Source organism: Pteropus alecto, unplaced genomic scaffold (assembly GCF_000325575.1).
Source record: "Pteropus alecto unplaced genomic scaffold, ASM32557v1 scaffold143, whole genome shotgun sequence".
Taxonomy (NCBI): domain Eukaryota; kingdom Metazoa; phylum Chordata; class Mammalia; order Chiroptera; family Pteropodidae; genus Pteropus; species Pteropus alecto.
In genome coordinates, this window is record NW_006434828.1 from 2,954,777 (window position 1) to 2,971,518 (window position 16,742).

The 16,742-nt window shown below is 58.6% G+C and overlaps 1 protein-coding gene across 1 annotated transcript in view; it reads left to right on the forward strand.

The window, feature by feature from the left end:
• Window positions 1–16,742, forward strand: part of TRAF3IP1 (TRAF3 interacting protein 1) — a 58,375-nt gene that overhangs the window by 21,097 nt on the left and 20,536 nt on the right. Inside the window, exons 7-13 of the mRNA XM_025045429.1 lie at window positions 186–261; window positions 9,619–9,639; window positions 10,423–10,507; window positions 10,909–10,992; window positions 13,708–13,831; window positions 14,007–14,043; window positions 15,605–15,681. Coding sequence (XP_024901197.1) covers window positions 186–261; window positions 9,619–9,639; window positions 10,423–10,507; window positions 10,909–10,992; window positions 13,708–13,831; window positions 14,007–14,043; window positions 15,605–15,681 — 504 coding nt within the window. The remainder of the gene's footprint in view (window positions 1–185; window positions 262–9,618; window positions 9,640–10,422; window positions 10,508–10,908; window positions 10,993–13,707; window positions 13,832–14,006; window positions 14,044–15,604; window positions 15,682–16,742) is intronic.

Sequence of the window (16,742 nt, forward strand, 5' to 3'; positions counted from 1 at the left end):
CAGCTTCCCTCTAACTCACTCGTGGCCTTTGGGGGCTCAGATGCACCTGTCGGCACCAGTTCCCCTCTGACGAGCGTGGGTGCGGCTCCTCCTTCCTGGTCTTCCTTGAGCGGAGCTCGAACAGCGAAGCTGCTCCAGGTGGGTCTGTGCGACGCAGCAGTTAATTGCTTCTCGTTCTCTTTAAGACCGAGGTTCCCACTAGAGCCTCCAGGGCGGTGACGACGAAGACGGCGAAACGGCGGTCCAAAGCCTCGTTGGAAGGTACTGCACGGCCACCGATCACTCAAGTAGCCGGAAGCGGGGGACGCGTTTCTTTGCCTTCATCGCAGCATCTGGTGGGGAACAGCTGGCCGGACAGCAGGTCTGCCGTTGGGGGGCGTGGACAGACGACGGGGAAGCGATGGCGACGTGCGGCGCTCACACACACGTGCACACACGTGCGGGAGCCCGCGTCACCCGGGCCACAGCAGCGCCTCTTTGCCGGAGAGCTGTGGTGCAGTCTAAAGACGTGACCAGATTTCAGTTTTCCAGAAATGTTGATCAGTCCATCAGTTAATCCTCATGCGGGGTGGACAGGGAGAGCGTCCTGCTCTTAGGTGGGTTTATGCGTGTAAAAAGTAGCAGAAGCGGTCCCTGGGAGTTAGACTAGAAGCTCACAGCTGACGCTGCCGTGCACAGGCCCGGCCGGGGTTGGGCCTCCCTGGGTCAGAGCGGTGAGCAGGGAGCCCGGCGGTCCAGTCCGGTCCGGTCAGCGCGGGCGGTGCTGTCGGGGGCCGGCGGTGTTGGAGCTTTTTAATTGCGTAGAAAGTTACTTTGAGCAGTTTCTGAAACATCATCCTTTCCCTAAATCGTAAAAGTTAAGGAAATAAGGCAAGAATGTAACATGGGAATTTTTCGTTGGGAAAATAGCGTGGAAGGTAAGAGCCCTCCCAGCAGCATGTGCCGCGTGACGAGCATCTCTGGGCCGGGAGCTCTGGGGTGGGGTGGGGTGACTTCCGGCGGGGAGCACCAGCTCGGTTTCGCGGCAGCTCCCTCGGCCGGGGGCCCTCCACCGCGCCCTCCAGGGTGTAAAGGGTTGCTGACTTCCACCGATGAAAAACTGTCCCCTTCAGTTCCTGGTGGGGCCGTGTGCTCTCTGTGTGTGAGTCATTTCCACTGCCTCCCGACCCGCGGGCCGTGGCCCTGCCTCCCTGTCGCTCTGTCCGGGGTCTGGGTCACCTGCGTGGCTTCCCTGGGCCGGAAGGATGACGGCCAATTTTCTCAAAAGTGTTTTTTATGTTTTTCCAGTTCATTTCTACTGATTACGTTTGATTTCTGACTTGCCTGCGTGTTTAATTTTTATGCACTAGAAGGCGCCAGTCTCTTTTTTTTTGTAGTTTGTCCAGAGATTCGAGAGACGAAGATTTGTGTCTTGTCAGACGTTTTTACATATATCTTTTCAGTGTCTCTTATTTTAATTCGTGATGTAAGACAAGGCTCTGGATTTTATTTTATTTTTTTCAGAATAACTCGCCCGCCGTTCCGGGTCGCTCACTGGTAATTGTTCCCTGCCCCCCGGCTCTGTGATGCCCCCACACACGCCTTTTGTGGTCTGGTTGGTGTCCGAGTTTTTTTGTTCATTTGGTTTTTTTACCTGTACTCTTTTCTGTTTTCCTACTAATCTTTTTTTTTTTTAAAGTCTTCGGCCACTTTACTTGCTTACTCTTCCACGTTTACTTTAAAACCACTTAAGGAGTCGGAGAATCCCACCTCCCACAAACAAAACTACCTCACTTACCTGCTTTTAATTGGATTTATCTTGAGCTTCTCCTGTCCTTCTCGGGAGTGCGGGCACTCTCAATGTCGAGTTACCGCAGGGGTCCCCACCCCAGAGCTGTGTGTCTGGGCCTGGGTGTGTCGCTGGTCCAGCTTTACTTGCTGCTCTGTTTTGTTTTGCGTTTCTTGGAAACGGTGCCTTCAGTGTAATCAGTATTCAGTGATCGTGATCGGAGCGTAGCAGCTTTATGAATGGCTGCGTCTTGCTGACCCTTAGCCCGTAGCTCTTCTTTTGTTCTTTGGGGTTTCCGAGCTCCCAGTCTGCTTTGTTTTCCAACGCTCAGGGTGTTCGCATCTGAGTTTGCCGGAGAGTGTGTGCTGTAGGGCTCCATGACGCGGTCTTTATGAGATTTGCCTACCAGGAGTTTGCAAGTTTTTTCATGTTACCGAGCTGTCAAGTTAGTGAACTCCCTTTGTTACCTGCTGGCTGGGGCACTGACCTCACCATGACCTCACAAAGCAAAGCTGGCACTGCACCCTAACATTCTGCCTCGCTCGATTACGTGGGGAGTGTTTGGGGAGACGTCCAGCGCCCATAATGTGTGTGAGACTCTTCTCGGGGGATGAGCCTCGTGTTGCTGGAGCGTGAGGGCATCATGGTTTTTAGACGTATTTAGAATCTTAAAGCCATTCTAGACCCCTGTAGAACCCAAAAACATTCGTTACAAGAACGCGGCGACTTTGGCCTGTTCTCGGGGAGTGTGTGGTAGCAGAACCGACTGCTTCGAGCTGCTGTGTGCATTTGACATCGTTCGTTAGGTAACCTCGCAGTGTTACAAGTTCAATACACGTTTTCATTGTGCAGTTTCACTTCAGGAAGACGGGTCTCTAGGACCGGTGAACAGTCTTTCTCCTGAGAGAGAACGTGGCTCCCCTCACAGTAAAGCTAAGAAGGAGCCTGTGAGAGGGAGCCGGACTGGACCCGGTGGCCTGCACAGGCCGAGCGCGATGGCTGGGGGAGGGTCTCTGAGGAGGGGACATCTGGGCAGGGAGCCGACAGGGTGAAGGAGGGCGTACGATGTCCAGGAGAGGCAGAGGCCCCGAGCTGGAAACGGGCTTGCCTGTGGGAGCGACGTGGAGCGGGGCAGCGCGGCGGGGCAGAGGGCACGTGGTGGGCAGAGGGGCTCACGGACCCACAGGCCCGAGCCGCCAGCCGTGTCCCAGTGCTTCGCACAGGTGTGGGCAGAAGCCCTCGGAGGGCGTTGAGCAGGACGGAGACGTGATTAGACTTGGGTTCTAGATGCGTCTCCTTTAAAACTGGAGGGCGTGGGCGGCTGGGCCACTGTTGGGGCCCGAGTGTCACTGGCGAGAGCAGACTGCGGGGGATGCATCTGAAGGAAGGGTCGACAGATGCCCGTGGGGAGGGACTGGATGGCGTTTGTCGAAAGGGAAGGGAAGCAAAGGTAAGGTCCACTCGGGGCGGGGTCTGGGCTCCTGTGTGGTGCCGTTTACGGAAGTGGGAGCCGGAGGGTGGCAGCACCGGGACTTCTCGCGAACCCCGACTTTGAAATGCCCGTGGAACGACCAGGTAGCGGTGTCGAGACGACAGGCGGTGTGTAGGCCTGGGCGCGGGGCGAGAACCGGCCTTGCCCCTGAGTTCTGAGGTTCTGCACCTGCAGCCGGAACACCGGCCAGCGCGTCCGCGCACCGCGCCTTTTCCCCGAGAGCTGCCGTTTCTGGGAGGCGTGTCTGCCGTCTGCTCCGTCGGGGTCAGCAGGTTTGGTGTCTGGGGACCCGTGGCTGTTTCTCCGAGGAGGTCAGCTGAGTGTGCTCTTCCTAGGTCCTCAGCATTAAGGGACGCCTGGAGCTCAGTGACCTCTCACTGGTGGGGACCTCGCAGTGGCCCGATGCTGCTGTCCAGCCGCATGCAGTGACCGTAGATGTCGTTTTTGCGGGAACTTTGCTCAGCCGTGGGCGGTCCAGGCAGGGACACTCCCAGGCGGGTGCTGTGCCGCACGAGGGGTGCGGGAACGCGGGAGCGGGTGGAGACGCCCGCACCCCAGACCAGTGCCGGGGTTCCATTCGTCCGCTGACCCGCCCCCGCCTGACTCGGCCTCTGAGCGTTTCCTCATTGGCACGTGGGTCGAGAGGAAACGAGGTGCTGACCACAGGGTGGCCAGCCTGGCTCAGGCCGGCTGCGGGTGACCTGCTCCATCACGGGTCACTTTGGATTACTGAGGACTCCAGTCAGGGTGAGACGGAACGGTGCGTTTACGGAAACTCAGCAGTGACTTAGACATGCCCCGTCCCCTTGTAGCTGTCATGGCCGGTGTGGGGACGGTGAGAGCTCCGTGGTTCAGGAGCACCAGCCGGTGACAGGTGATTGATCCTCAGTTGAGCACTTTGCAGACATTGGGGCGAAGCCTGGCGCCACCTGGTGGCCGTGAGCGGAGCCCTGCATGCCGCCGTCCCTGGGGCCCCCTGCCCTGCAGGCCGTTCTCCGCTTGAGCCCTGCCACTGCACACACCCTGTGCGTGTGTGACGTCAGGCCCGGGTGTCATCGCACTGGCAGGCATGGCGTTTGGACTGCGAGTCCTGTCAGGCCCGGGTGTCATCGCACTGGCAGGCACGGCGTTTGGACTGTGGGTTCATCCGCCGTTGTTACTCACGGCTCCCGCACGTCTTGCTGAGCGTGAGGTCCGGGCCCAGGGCCGTCGGGTCTGGCCGGCACCTGTCCCCTCAGTTCCCGCTCACTCTCGGCACCTCGAAGAACCGGGCCCACGCGGTGCCGGCCGCCCTCACAGGAGCATTCATGGGCGGAATGAGAATTCCACGAGGAATTTATTCGTTTCTTCTTTAAAACACGAACTGCCCCTTCCTCTGCTTGATGTTGTCGTGCAGGCCACCTGGTCGCCCTTGCTGTGCTTGCAGAGGTGTGACAGGCCGGGTTTTCCCAAGACATTAAGCCGTTCGTATCTTTATTTTGCTTGGGTTCCCTCATTTCATTTTGTTTTATTGTTCAAGCTTTTTTATTATGAAAAATACGGGAAAGTACAAAGAATGGAATGATTAACACCCGTGTACATTTCACGAAGGTCCATGTTTGCTTCCTCTACAGCTGCATGTTTTATGCACTATTTCAAAGTACATTCAAAACATCGTAACACTTTGCCTCTAAATACTTCAGCGCGCATCTCAGAAACGATAAGACAGGCTCCTGCATAGCCACAAAGTTGCCATTGCTCCTGGCAGGATTCTCGTTCTCTGATAACATCTAAAAGCCAGGCTGTGTTCTACTTGTCTCAAAAGATCTGTTATTTCATTTTAAAACCGGGCCCCAGTGGAGATAAATGCACTGTATTTTTATTATTATCTTTGTCTCTTTAACGTCTTCAGATTTGGGAGAACCCTCCGCCTCCCCCCCGCCCGCCCCGCCCCTTCGCTCCAGCACCCTGAGTCTGAGCAGTGAGGTCGTTCGTCTCATAGAGCGTCCCCAGCGTCCCCCCCTCGAGATTTGTCTGATTGTTTCCTTTTGCTGTCATTTAACTTACAACACCCGCCACCCGCCACCCTCTGCCATTTCCGTTAGATCTGAAGGTCTGATGACAGCTGGGAGAGCGTTTGCTCCCCCCACCCCTGCGCTTGCCCCTTGGATCCCGTCGGGGTGCACTTAGCATCTCTGTGCCCCCCAGCATGTTGCCAAGAGTGGTCACTGGGCCAGACAGGCCCCTCATTTTAAACACTGATTATGGGACCGCGTTCAGACTGACGGTCAGCAGCTCTGTGCCGCTGAACCGGGCACGGAACACTGGTGGGCGGTGGCCGCACGAGGCTGTCGTGGGCTGTACGCCTGGTCAGTGAGGTCAGGGAGCGCCACTGACTGGACCGGCCTTCGCCGGGCACAGCGCTCCGGCTCGACGCAGTGACCTTGGGGGCCGGCCTGGGGCACAGTGCTCGGAGCTGCACGACGGAGGAGGTGCTGGCCCAAGGTCCTGCACGGCTGCCCGGTTCGGTGGCCCACCTCTAGTTCGGGCCGCACATGGCGCTGGCGTGCTGACCTCTTTTGCCAGTTCATAGTAATTTAAATCTTCGTGAGTGTATTATTTTTTAAGCTATTACTTGGCAAACTAGCTAACCTGCCCTCTCTGAGTAAGAGTTGATTCTAGTGTCGTTAGTGGATATGTAGTCTGTTTTCAGGTTCTTTCTGTCTGTGCGGACTTGGGATTTGGTGAAGCTCACTCAAAAATGCCACCAGAACTGAAAAAATCGTGCAGGATGTCCTTGAACCACAGGAGAACGAGGACACATTTGTGACGCCCTTGCTGTGCTAGTGGGTTTTGCGGGAGATAGAAAATGTTTGACGCTTTCAAACAAAATAGAGCCTAAAGTTATTGGGGTGTTTTCTTCTAAAAGTGATAATCTGCAGCTGCTAACCCAATACTCGTTTTTAGGTTTGTTTTAGAATTTAACATTTTGTGTTGATTGTTTGCCTTCTGTACAATATGATAAGTAACTAGCTGAATCAGACTGTCTGTATCACTTTCATAGACTGAAAAAATTTTCATAGGAAATTACATGTCATCTACATGGTATGTAAAATAAAGCAGCTCTCTGATAGTTAATGGCAGGTGGATTCTCATAAGTTACTTCTGTGAATACTTTTAAGAAATTATAAGCTGTATTTCAGGAAAGGGGACGTTTTTCTGGTTTTATTCTTGTCTTCCGGTTTCTGTTTAGACAGCGGAGGTGTCCTGTAGGGACAGGTCACCTTCCAGCCCCGAGTCCTGCCACAATGCAAAACCTGTTCCCCTGGCACCTCCCTGGCCCCTGTTGATTTTAATAGGGAAAGTATCTCTCGGGTATTTGATTTTTTCCACTGCGTTTGGAAACACTGGCACACGAGTCGGGAACCAGTAGATAAGCATTTGGGGGCTTTCAGTACATCTCGCCCTGTGCGCTCTGCCAAAGACATTTTTCCTTCTCGCCTGCCTTCCTGAGACCCTGCATATTTGCGCCTTCTCGGCTCCCAGCCTGACTACGTGGGGAGGCGAGTGGAGGCCAGCAGTGCTGGGCGGTTCCAGAGACGGAGGAGGCGGGTGGGGTGGGGGCAGTCTGCTTGGCTCTGGCGGGGTGAGGGGCTGGGGCTTGCTCTCCGCCAGTGCCCCTTCCCTCTGTCCTGACCCCAGAGCCACACCCAGAGGCCTGTCCTCGGCGCGTGTTCTCGAAAGCTGCCTTCGGGCAGCGTGCTGTGAGCCGGCAGCTTCCCGGGTTGGACGCGCAGGTGAGGCAGGTGCTCTGCCAGCAGGGCCGCTGGCGGCCAGCCTGCAGTGTCGCCTTGACGACCCGCTTTACACCGTTTTGTGTCAGGAACAAAAGAAGCTCACACTAACTCAGATCGTTCAGCTGGCCTGTGGAGCGGCCGCTCTGAGCCAGAGGCCGTCGTCCAGCAGAAAGGTAAGGGCGGCCCTTCCGCTCCCCTCCGGGCGAGGGACAGCGAGCGCCAGACGTCAGCCATCTGTGGGCACCTCCCTTCTCGGAGCCACAGGTCCCCTTGGCTCTGCGGCCCTCAGAGGCCTGGTCCCTTTTCCTCATCCGTCACGACTGGGTGTGGCCAGTGACCCACGTCGCTCTCGACGCAGACTGGAGTGGGACGTTGCAGCCATCGCCCGATGGCACCAGACTCTCCTGTGTCCCCGGAGTCCTCTCTGCGGGAGGCGAGGTGGCAGGGCCCCGGCAGGCGCAGGGAGGGTCTGGGAGCAAAGCTCAGAGTCACCGCTGGGGTCCCGCAGGCCGGCCGCACACCTCCAGGTGGACTTCGCGTTCAAGGAGACTTTCAGACAACGCGAAACGCAGCCACTGCCATGGTTTTCTGCCCATGGTGTCCTTTTAGTGTCTAGTTGTTCCTGGTTCGTCTCTGCTTTCGGTGTTTTTCTGAGCATTTTTGAGACAGTTGTGCTCAAATACACGTTTGGCGTTTGTTTTAAAAGCTTGGAGGGCTGCAGTGCCCCCTGCGGGGCGCAGTGTATCCTGAGAACCAGGCCCTGCGGGCGGCTGGGTGACAGGGCCGTGGTCAGCCTGGTGTCTCTCTGCCCAAGTGGGACATTTGATGAAGGCCTACTGTGTGTCAGTGTCTAGTGGCCCTGCCACAGGGGAGAGGCAGTCTGGGGTGGAGAGACTGTGCTGGGCTGGAGTGTCCTGGCCCGGCTTCCAGGGATGCAGGGAGCCAGTGGGGGACAGGGGAGTCGGGCCAGTGTCTGCCGGGGGCTCAGGTGAGGGGTTTAGCAGCAGGGGCCGTGGCAGTTTCATGGGAGGCTTAGTTACATGCCCACTGACCATGGTATGGTGTTTGGGAGGCTGAGCCGGAGGTCAGCCGGAGCGAGCGGAGTCTGGAGGCAGTGCCCATCCAGGGCGGGCGGCTGGAGCTTAGCAGGGACGTGGGAAGCAGAGGTAATGCGGGGTAATGCTGGCGTTTGCTTAGATGATGGAGGGCCGTGCCCTGGGTGCAGTCACCGAGACTCGAGAGTGGCTTAGGGGCAGGGGGAGGAGGGCCTGCCACGCAGCCTGGCCCTGGGCTGGGGTGCTGAGGGGTCCGGGGTAGCCAGGCATCGGTCCAGCGGGGTGCTGAGAGGTCGGGTCGGCTCTGGGCAGGCCGAGGGCTGCTGTGCCCACTCGGGGCCACCTGGGGCTCCCTCACCTCTCAGCAACCTTTCCGAGCTTGTCGTGAACCCAGGCCTGTTCCCAGCACCTGTGGCCTCAGTTCCGAGGGGCCCGGGGGTCTGGAGTCCTGGGCTCCGGTCCCACAGCAGCCACGCTCTCCGTGGGCACCTGCTCTTGGTCCTCTGCAGCCTGTCCCAGGGTCGAGCCGAAGCCCCCCACCTGCCTTGGCCCCCTGCTGGGGACTCTGGAACTGCGGTGTGCACGTCCTCACGCCTCGGCCCCTCTGGCCTGTGTGGCTGTGTCACAGCGCCCTTGGAACCACTGTCTCCCGGCCCCTCCTAACCCCGCCTCCTCGAGTTCTGCGGGTGCCAGCAGGAGCCAGGCCTGCCCTCTGCTGCGCCGCTCCGTGGGGTGTGACCTCTGGGAGACTCCTGTGTTCCGTACAGATAGATCCCCGTTGACCCGTAGCTTGCCCCCTCACCCCTAGAGCCGCCCCCTTTGGCACCGTTCCGTGGCTCCCTGGTGCTCCGTAGTCAGCGGACAGTCCTGAAGTTGTCCTGCGGACAGACCCCGCGTCTGCCTGTGGGTCCTCGGAACAAGCCGGGCTCGATGCTGGCGGGCACGAGCAGCTTTGGCTCTTGTGCGGATGCGTTCGTGCACCGTACGCGTGAAATGGGAAGAGATGGGCCCCCCGCCCGCACGGTGCTTCCGCTCAGGTCCCCAGGAGCAGCACTTGAAGAGAAAGGATCCTGGGTGGAAAGGGTGACGGTCGGTCTGGGCAGCTTGAGAAAGTTGCTTCTAATTCAGGAGCCGATGGCGGAGCCGCTGCCGATGCGTCGTGCGGGGCGGGCTGCTGCGCGCCTCACCCGGAGCCGGGTCCCGTGCTGCGCCCGCACGTCCGGAGTCAGTCTCCGGCTTCGTCGGCCTCTGTCCAGTCTGTGATTCGTCTCCGCGATCAGCTCTCTTCACGTTGCTGTTTCCGGCTTCTATGTGACAGCGTTTCATGCGTCATGTTCTCCGCTCTCTCCGGAAACAAAGCCGTGGCCGCGGGAAACGAGAAGCGGGGGATGGAGAGACGGCCACAGCCGCCCCTGTGCACCCCGGCCTCGGTCGTCACGTGCCTGTCTCTGATCTCGGCACCGAGGTCTCATTTACTGACACGAAAGTGCATTTCTGACCTGCTTTTTTTTCTTTTTTTTTTTTTAGGTGACTCTCCAAGTGATGCAGGTAAAGAGTGGCCTTAAATGTGTGTTTGCTGCAACTTGTGTATGTGTGTGTGGGTGTGAACGCCTCTTAGATTTATGTTTTACAAACCGATAGCAAAAATAATTTAAGGAAACATCTCAACTATACCAATTTAAGATTTAATTTACATGTTTTATGTTTCAGAAGCCTACATTTTAGTATTTTTTTCCAGGGTACAAAGTATATTTTCAATATTCAAATTCTGATTTACTTGCGTTAATTTCTGAAGTATAAAACCCTTTTACTTTAAACAGTGGAATAGGTTTAGTTACCTTAAGTTTGGATTTACCGATGAAATCTTTTTATCAGAAGAAAACTTTGTTTAGGTTATAAATATAAAATGGTACATACCCAAAGCAGGAAATTTTTAAAATGCAGAAAAATAGGAAGAAGCAGCTGAGAGGCGCCGGTCCGGCCACTGCCAGCCTTCCGCAGCGGCGGCGGCCGACGCCTGAGCCGTGCCGGTGTTTGCACCTGCCGTTCGTTCTTTCGGCCGTGCCGCCTTTGAGTTAAATCGCTGCCTCGGTCGACCTGCCTCTTGGATCATCGCTTGAGCAGTTGGACCAGTCCGTGCTTCCAGGGTTCAGGGCCGCCCGTCTCCCCGTCTCCACCAGATTTAGATGTCAGATGTGTGCTCTGTCTTCGTCAGAATGATCGGTGGAGTGAGCTCGTTGATGTTCGCGGTGATTCGGTGCCGTTTTCTCAGCCGTGTGTGCTTTGTGTCTCTCCCCTGGCACACTGCTGGTCGGGCTGACATCCGTCCAGAAGGAGAAGTGGGGCCGGTCGGCCAGGATCGGGTCGAGGCGTCTGAAAGCCCCGCAGCCCCCCGCCAGCCCCCGCCCAGCATCAGGTGCGTGCTCTATGCCCTCCGCAGCTCACTGGGCGCTCGAGCTCAGGTTCGAGGACGTCGTCGCACCGAGGAAGCTAAGGCTGAGCATTTCGTGTCCCTGCACCTGGGGTCTAACCACCCACACTCAGGGCGTCTTACAGCTTTAGGGGAGTTCACGATCACGACTAAATCACGGGATGTTTCAATTACCGGTAGTTAATGCTTTACATACCTTAAAACTAATGAAGATACGGGATCCATCGGGCACCGGGATGCTTCTCGGGTTAGGAGTGCTGGTAGCACGCGCAGACCGTGTGCCGACCGTGGTCTGGGCAGCGGTGTGGGCTCGGACCCGGGTGTTCTCGTCCACCCCGAGCGTGTCGGCGCTTTACTCCCCTTTGATTCTCCCCTGTCTGGTCCAGCAGGGTGCCTCGGCCTGGGAGCGCGAGGCCCGCGCCCCCGCGGGTGAAGCGGCAGGACAGCGTGGAGGTGTTGGCGGCAGACAGGTGAGGCCGCCGCGGCCGGTGGGTTCGTCACCCAGGTGCGTGCTCTCTGAGCGGGCCTGGGGCACGGCCACGGGGTGCATGGGAACCAGGCACGTGCGGGGCGGGCGGGGGTGGGGTAGAGGGTGCGCAGCTGGGCCCTCTTCTCAAACCATGCACCTGCCTCACGTCTCAGGTGAGCGGAAAACAGGTGTTCATGCCCATCAGTGAAATCTTACAAGTGTGTGGGGAAACGGGATGTCTTTCCCTGGTCTCTACAGAGGGGATTTTCTGAGCATAGAAAATGAGGGAGAAAATAAGAAAAAAGATTTAGAGGCTTAATTGCACAAAAATTAAAAGGTGGTCAGTAAGTCATAAAGTGTGAAGACGAGCCGCAGACAGGGCGTTCGTAAGTTTACGGACCGACCTGTGGATACAGCGGGGTCCTCAGAGCACTGGAAATCAGCGGGCCGGCTCGGAGCGGGTTTCAGGAGAACGAGAGGTCGAGACTGGAGACGCGTCACTCAAGTTTTGCTGCGAAGGGACGGCAGTGGGGAGGGGGACGGGAGGCAGTGTTGGGCCATTTCTGTTCCGAAGATGTGACAAGGAGCACATCACAGTGACGGGGTGGTCCAGTGGATAGGGGGACATCGGTGACATTGGAGATGCAGGGTTGAGAGCTTGTTGGAGCAGAGTCCAGGGTGAGCAAGGGGATGTGGGGGGCCCTGGCTCCAGAGAAGGCCGTGGAGAGTTGGCGGGGGTGAGGTTCAGGGTGCTGAGTGCTCTGGCGCTCTGGTTTTCTCGTGAGCCGGAGGAGTCTGGGGAGGAGGAGCGGGTCGGGGCGGGGGGCGGGCAGGGGCCGGGGCAACTGCCGCAGAAGTCTCTTCTGGGGCCACTCCCACCCCAGGGGATGTTGGGGACATCGAGGCCATGTCTGGACACATTTTGTCATGTCATGGCTGGGGAGAGGGTGGAGGGAAGGTTCTTGGCATCAAATTGGGTTGAACACCCTACAGTGGACAGACAGCGCCCCCCCCCAACACACACAGAGATGAGCCTGGTCCAGCGGCCACGTGTGCGAAGCTGGCCTAGAGGGACAGGGCCGGGGGGCTGGGCTGCACCCAGGAGCCCGTAGAGTCAGTGTTGCTGTGGGCTTTGTCCCCATGGCCGCTGCGTGGCGAAGCCCCAGTGGGCACTGAGTTGGAAGGAGGGGTGCTGGTGGTCAGAGAGTGGGTGCTGGGGTTTATAGTTGGGGTCTTGCTGTCTGTGGCAGTGATAAGATGAGACCTGGGAGTGTGGCCGGGTGGCGGACTCAGGGTCACGGCAGGAGAGGCCAGGGAGTGTGGCTGGTGCCTGAGGCCTGGGCAGGATCATTCTCAGGACAGGAAGTCATGGGTTCAGATGGCGTTGTTGGCGGGAGTGGTGGGGTCAGGGGCGACGCGAGGCTTGGGGGTGAGCGGGTCTGACCTGAGTTTAGATCGGCAGATTTTCAGCGGAACGATCTGGAAGCTCTAATAAGCAACAAGGAAACAGCGACCGCCCCTCTGGGCCTGGCCCTCGGAGGCCAGTGGGAGGGAAGGAGCTACCGAGACCGCAGGGAGGTGCGTCCTCCTGGGGACGCAGGGACGTGGGGACGTTTGCAGAGGGGGTGTGGCGAGTGGGTCTGCCGACCAGGGAGGGCCCAGGGGGCCGTGTCGGGGGTGGGGAGCAGGGTGTGGGCCGTGGTGGGGTGCGCAGAGCACGAGAGTGGCCAGGGCTGGTCCTGGGGGGCGCGGGTCTGAGGGCACGGGGCGGAGCTGGGGGCCGTTGGGGAGCCCCCCACCCCCGTCAGTGCGGGTTCCCAGCTGGCCTGGTGCACTGCACTGGCACGAGGGCGGGGGGCCCGGGGTGCGCGCGTGCATGTGTGTGCCTGTACGCACATGGGTGTATGTGTGCACATGTGTGTACCTGTGTGTGATAGTGTGCTGGGGGCACAGCTGCGGCAGGCGAGTGGGGGCTGACGGCGCCGCAGTGTCCGGGTCTGGGGGCCTGTGATCCAGACACGGGAGCGGCAGGAGGGAAGCTGGCTGTGGTCTGCAGCGGGGTGATGCAGGGGGCAGTTCCGGTGCTGGGTTGTCGCTGGAGGTGGGAGCAAGGCCTCAGATGGAGCTGGCCACCTGCGAAGACCAGGTCCAGGGGGGCGGCCCAGATATCCATGGCAGGGCCTGGTGGAGAGGGGGTGTCAGTGGGGGTGTAGGGCCTGGTGGAGAGGGGGTGTCAGTGGGGGTGCAGGGCCTGGTGGAGAGGGGTGTCAGTGGGGGTGCCGAATGAGGGTCCTCGTAGAAGCTGCAGTGTTCGTGAGTGACACCAAGGAGCTGAGGCCTGGTGCCACCCGACCCTGGGGTTTTCGCTTTGGGGGAACAGGTCCCTCCGGGAGGGGCTGCAGGCAGAGGCCTGGTTCCTGGAGGCCCCACCAGGGCAGGCCAGGGGATTGGGGTGTCACCCTGAGGGCAGCTGGTAGGCAGAGGGTGCAGGGCGCGGACTGGGCAGCATGGGGGGTGCGGAGTGGGGGGTGCTGGCGGAGGGGAGGGGGCTCCCAGGGCCGGGGGGCTCCGCTCAGCCTACGCTGGCATTCTCAGTGGTGCAGAGACGGTCAGTGGGGAACCCTGCTGTGCCCTCACGCCCAGTCCACGTGCCTGGGGCTGCTGAAAAGCGAGGCCGACGTGGCCGTCCAGCGTCATCCAGTTTCTCTTCATCTAGGGCGGGCCGTGGGGAAGCCATCTCCCACGTGATCGCGGACTCCCAGAATTCTGACAGTGACGATGACGGCCAGTTCGTGGTGGAGGCCGCTCCGCCGCCGTCTGAGGTGGCCGGACTTGAAGTGGTCAGTGGACCGGGCTGGGCGGTTCTGTTACTGCATTTAGAGTCCGGCGCTCGGGTTCACGGGGGCAGTTTTCCTCTGACGTCCGTTAGTTTTCTGCCCTCTCTGATTTCGTCATTTCTCTGACGAGAGTCCAGCAAACCCGAACGTCCTGTTCCCTCCTCCCTCTCCTGCCCAGGTCCAGGCAGCGGAGCTGGAAGACGACCAGAAGCACGGTGAGTTGGGGCGTGAGGCGCGTCCGGTGCCGCGAGTCCGTGCCCCGCCAGGGTCCGCGGTCAGCAGTGTACATGGGACCCCTGGGCGCGAGCTCTCCCAGGCGGGGGTTCTCATTCTGGGAGACGATGCCGCTGCTCCCGTCCTTAGGGGACCGGGGACCTCAGCTGGGAGCCGTCTCCTAGGGATCTGCTCGTTCCCGTGGTTAGATTCGGAATGCGTGACCTCGGAGGCCGTTCCCAGACGGGCAGTTCCGGGAGGTTTTCTGTTTTCTTCTTAAACGCACTGTCTAGTCTTAGTTCAAACGTCTTTGGAAACAGTAGTCTGCGGAGCCCTCCGTTCCCGTCACGCGGCTCCGGCAGTGGTCACTCGTCCTGTTTCGTCTGAGCCGCTGCTACTGCACCCCAGTCCCCCCGCCCCCCCCAAGAGCACTTCTTCAGCGCGCATGCTGCACGCCGCTCCAGACAGTGAGGGCTCTAAGAAACGGCCGACCCCACTGCTGTACGCGTTAAAAATGCCTTAATGTCACCACATACCGTTTTTTCCAGCTTCGTATATTTTTCTAGTTCGAGGGGAATCCTGGTAAGGCGCCTGCACTGCAGCTGATTGATCTGAGTCTAAGTCTCTCTTGCCCCGTGGGGCCCCCTCCCCTCGCTTGTCATTCATTTGTTGAAGAAGCTGGTCTGTCAGTTGTCCCTTAGAGCAGCGGCCCCCAACCTTTGTGGCACCAGGGACTGGGGTTCCTATGAGAATCTGACGCCTGAGGATCTGAGGCGGAGCTGAGGCGGTGATGCCGGCGCTGGGAGCGGCTGCAGACCCAGATGGAGCTTCGCTCGCTCGCCCGCCGCTCACCTCCTGTTGTGTGGCTCGGTTCCTAACAGGCCACACACGGTACCGGTCCACAGCCTGGGGCTTGAGGTCCCCTGCTCTAGACAGTATGTAACCCTTTGCCCTTACTGCCGCCTCCCCGTACGTATGCTGGCATCGCCCGGAGCAGCAGAGGCGGCCCCACCCTGCTCACGGCCGTGGGGGGGCCCAGTGCCTTCAGCCCGGTTCCTGGTGCATTCGTGTAAACAGTATTGTAAAGGAAATGGTTTTCCATATGGCGTTTACCTTGTGGGTTATTCTTTTCTTTTTTAAGAAGCTGAAGACTCTTGTCCCAGTGTAAAAGAAGTCTCGGTACTTAGTGGCAGTTCACAGTGGTCACGTCTGTGATGGGTGGTACTTAGTGGCAGTTCACAGTGGTCACGTCTGTTTGTGATGGGTGGTCACCTTTTCGGATGTTAATCTACATTTCTTAATATTTGGAAACAAAAAAATCTGTTTTATTTCTCAAGTTTTTTTTTAACCTTTCAATGAGCTGATTTCTTTGAAACACTTCGAAATCGCGTGATTTCCACACCAGCTGTGGTCCGTCCACGTAGGCCGTCTTCTGCCAGGCAGACCGTCAAGGCCACTTTTAGCATAGAAGGAAGAAGAGTAAGACTTTAGCATGTGCCACCCTCACCCCCGGCTCCCCGGGCCAGAGGACGACTTTAACACAGAACCACTGCTTTCCAACAGGGGGGCTTGTCAAAAAGATTTTGGAGACCAAGAAGGACTATGAGAAGTTGCAGCTGTCGCCCAGACCTGGAGAGAAGGTAAAGGCATGATCGCCGAGAATGTCCGAGTCTCACGTTCGCGTTTCAGAACGAGAAACTCCTTTCAAATGTAATTGTCGTTAATGTCCGTTTACGTGTTTAAAGCTGCCCCATGCCCCCGCTCGGCCCCCTCAGGTGGGAGGATAGAAAATTTGGGGCTTCGGTGTGCCGTTGCTTCCAGGGCTCCATGCGGCCTTCCTAGGTGGGGCAGCCTCACCTGGGGGCTGCGTTCTGCGCTGACTCCATGCGACTCCCGTGCCGACCCCGTCCACCCCTTCTGCATCCCTCCTCCATGCCGCCTCCATCCCTCCTCCACCCCTCCTCCATCTCTCCACCCCTCCTCCTACCCTCCTTCATCCCTCCATCCCTCCTCCACCCCTCCTCCACCCCTCCTCCACGCCTCCTCCACGCCTCCTCCATGCCTCCTCCATGCCTTGTCCACCCCTCCTCTACCCCTCCTCCACCTCTCCTGCATCCCTCCTCCACCCCTCCTCCATGCGTCCTCCATGCTCGCGGAGTCGGAGGGTGGCTGCCTGGCCTTGGCTGATTGCAGCCTAAGAGGCCAGGGAGGTTTCACGTCTGGCTTTTAAAGACAGCGCCCTTTGTGACCGGCCACCCAGCGGTCTTTCTTGTGGGCATTTGAGGGGTTCTGCAGGGACCCAGCCTCCCGCCAGCCACCGCCCTTGGGCCATGGCCCTGGGGTGAGTGCCCCCAGGCCACGCAGTGTCCCTCAGATGTCACAGCTAGGTTCCTGTTACAATCACTTTAAAAACTAAAAGTATTTGTTTATTTTTTTATAACAAAAAAGTTTTTTGGATAGTTTTATCAGCAACCAACAATTCCAGTAAGTTTCACACCCACGCTGTGGCCCGGACAACGGCACAGTGTCACGGTACGCAACCGTGCGTGGCCGTGACACTGGGTGCGAGGCGGCAGGGCCCGCTGTGCGGTCTGTGCCCAGGCCCGTCTCCATGGGGGGCGCGGGGCTTCCGTGTCTCCAGGAGCCACCAGACAGTCATGGTGCTGGGCGGCGTGTCCGTGCCCGCCGCGGTCGAGACAGC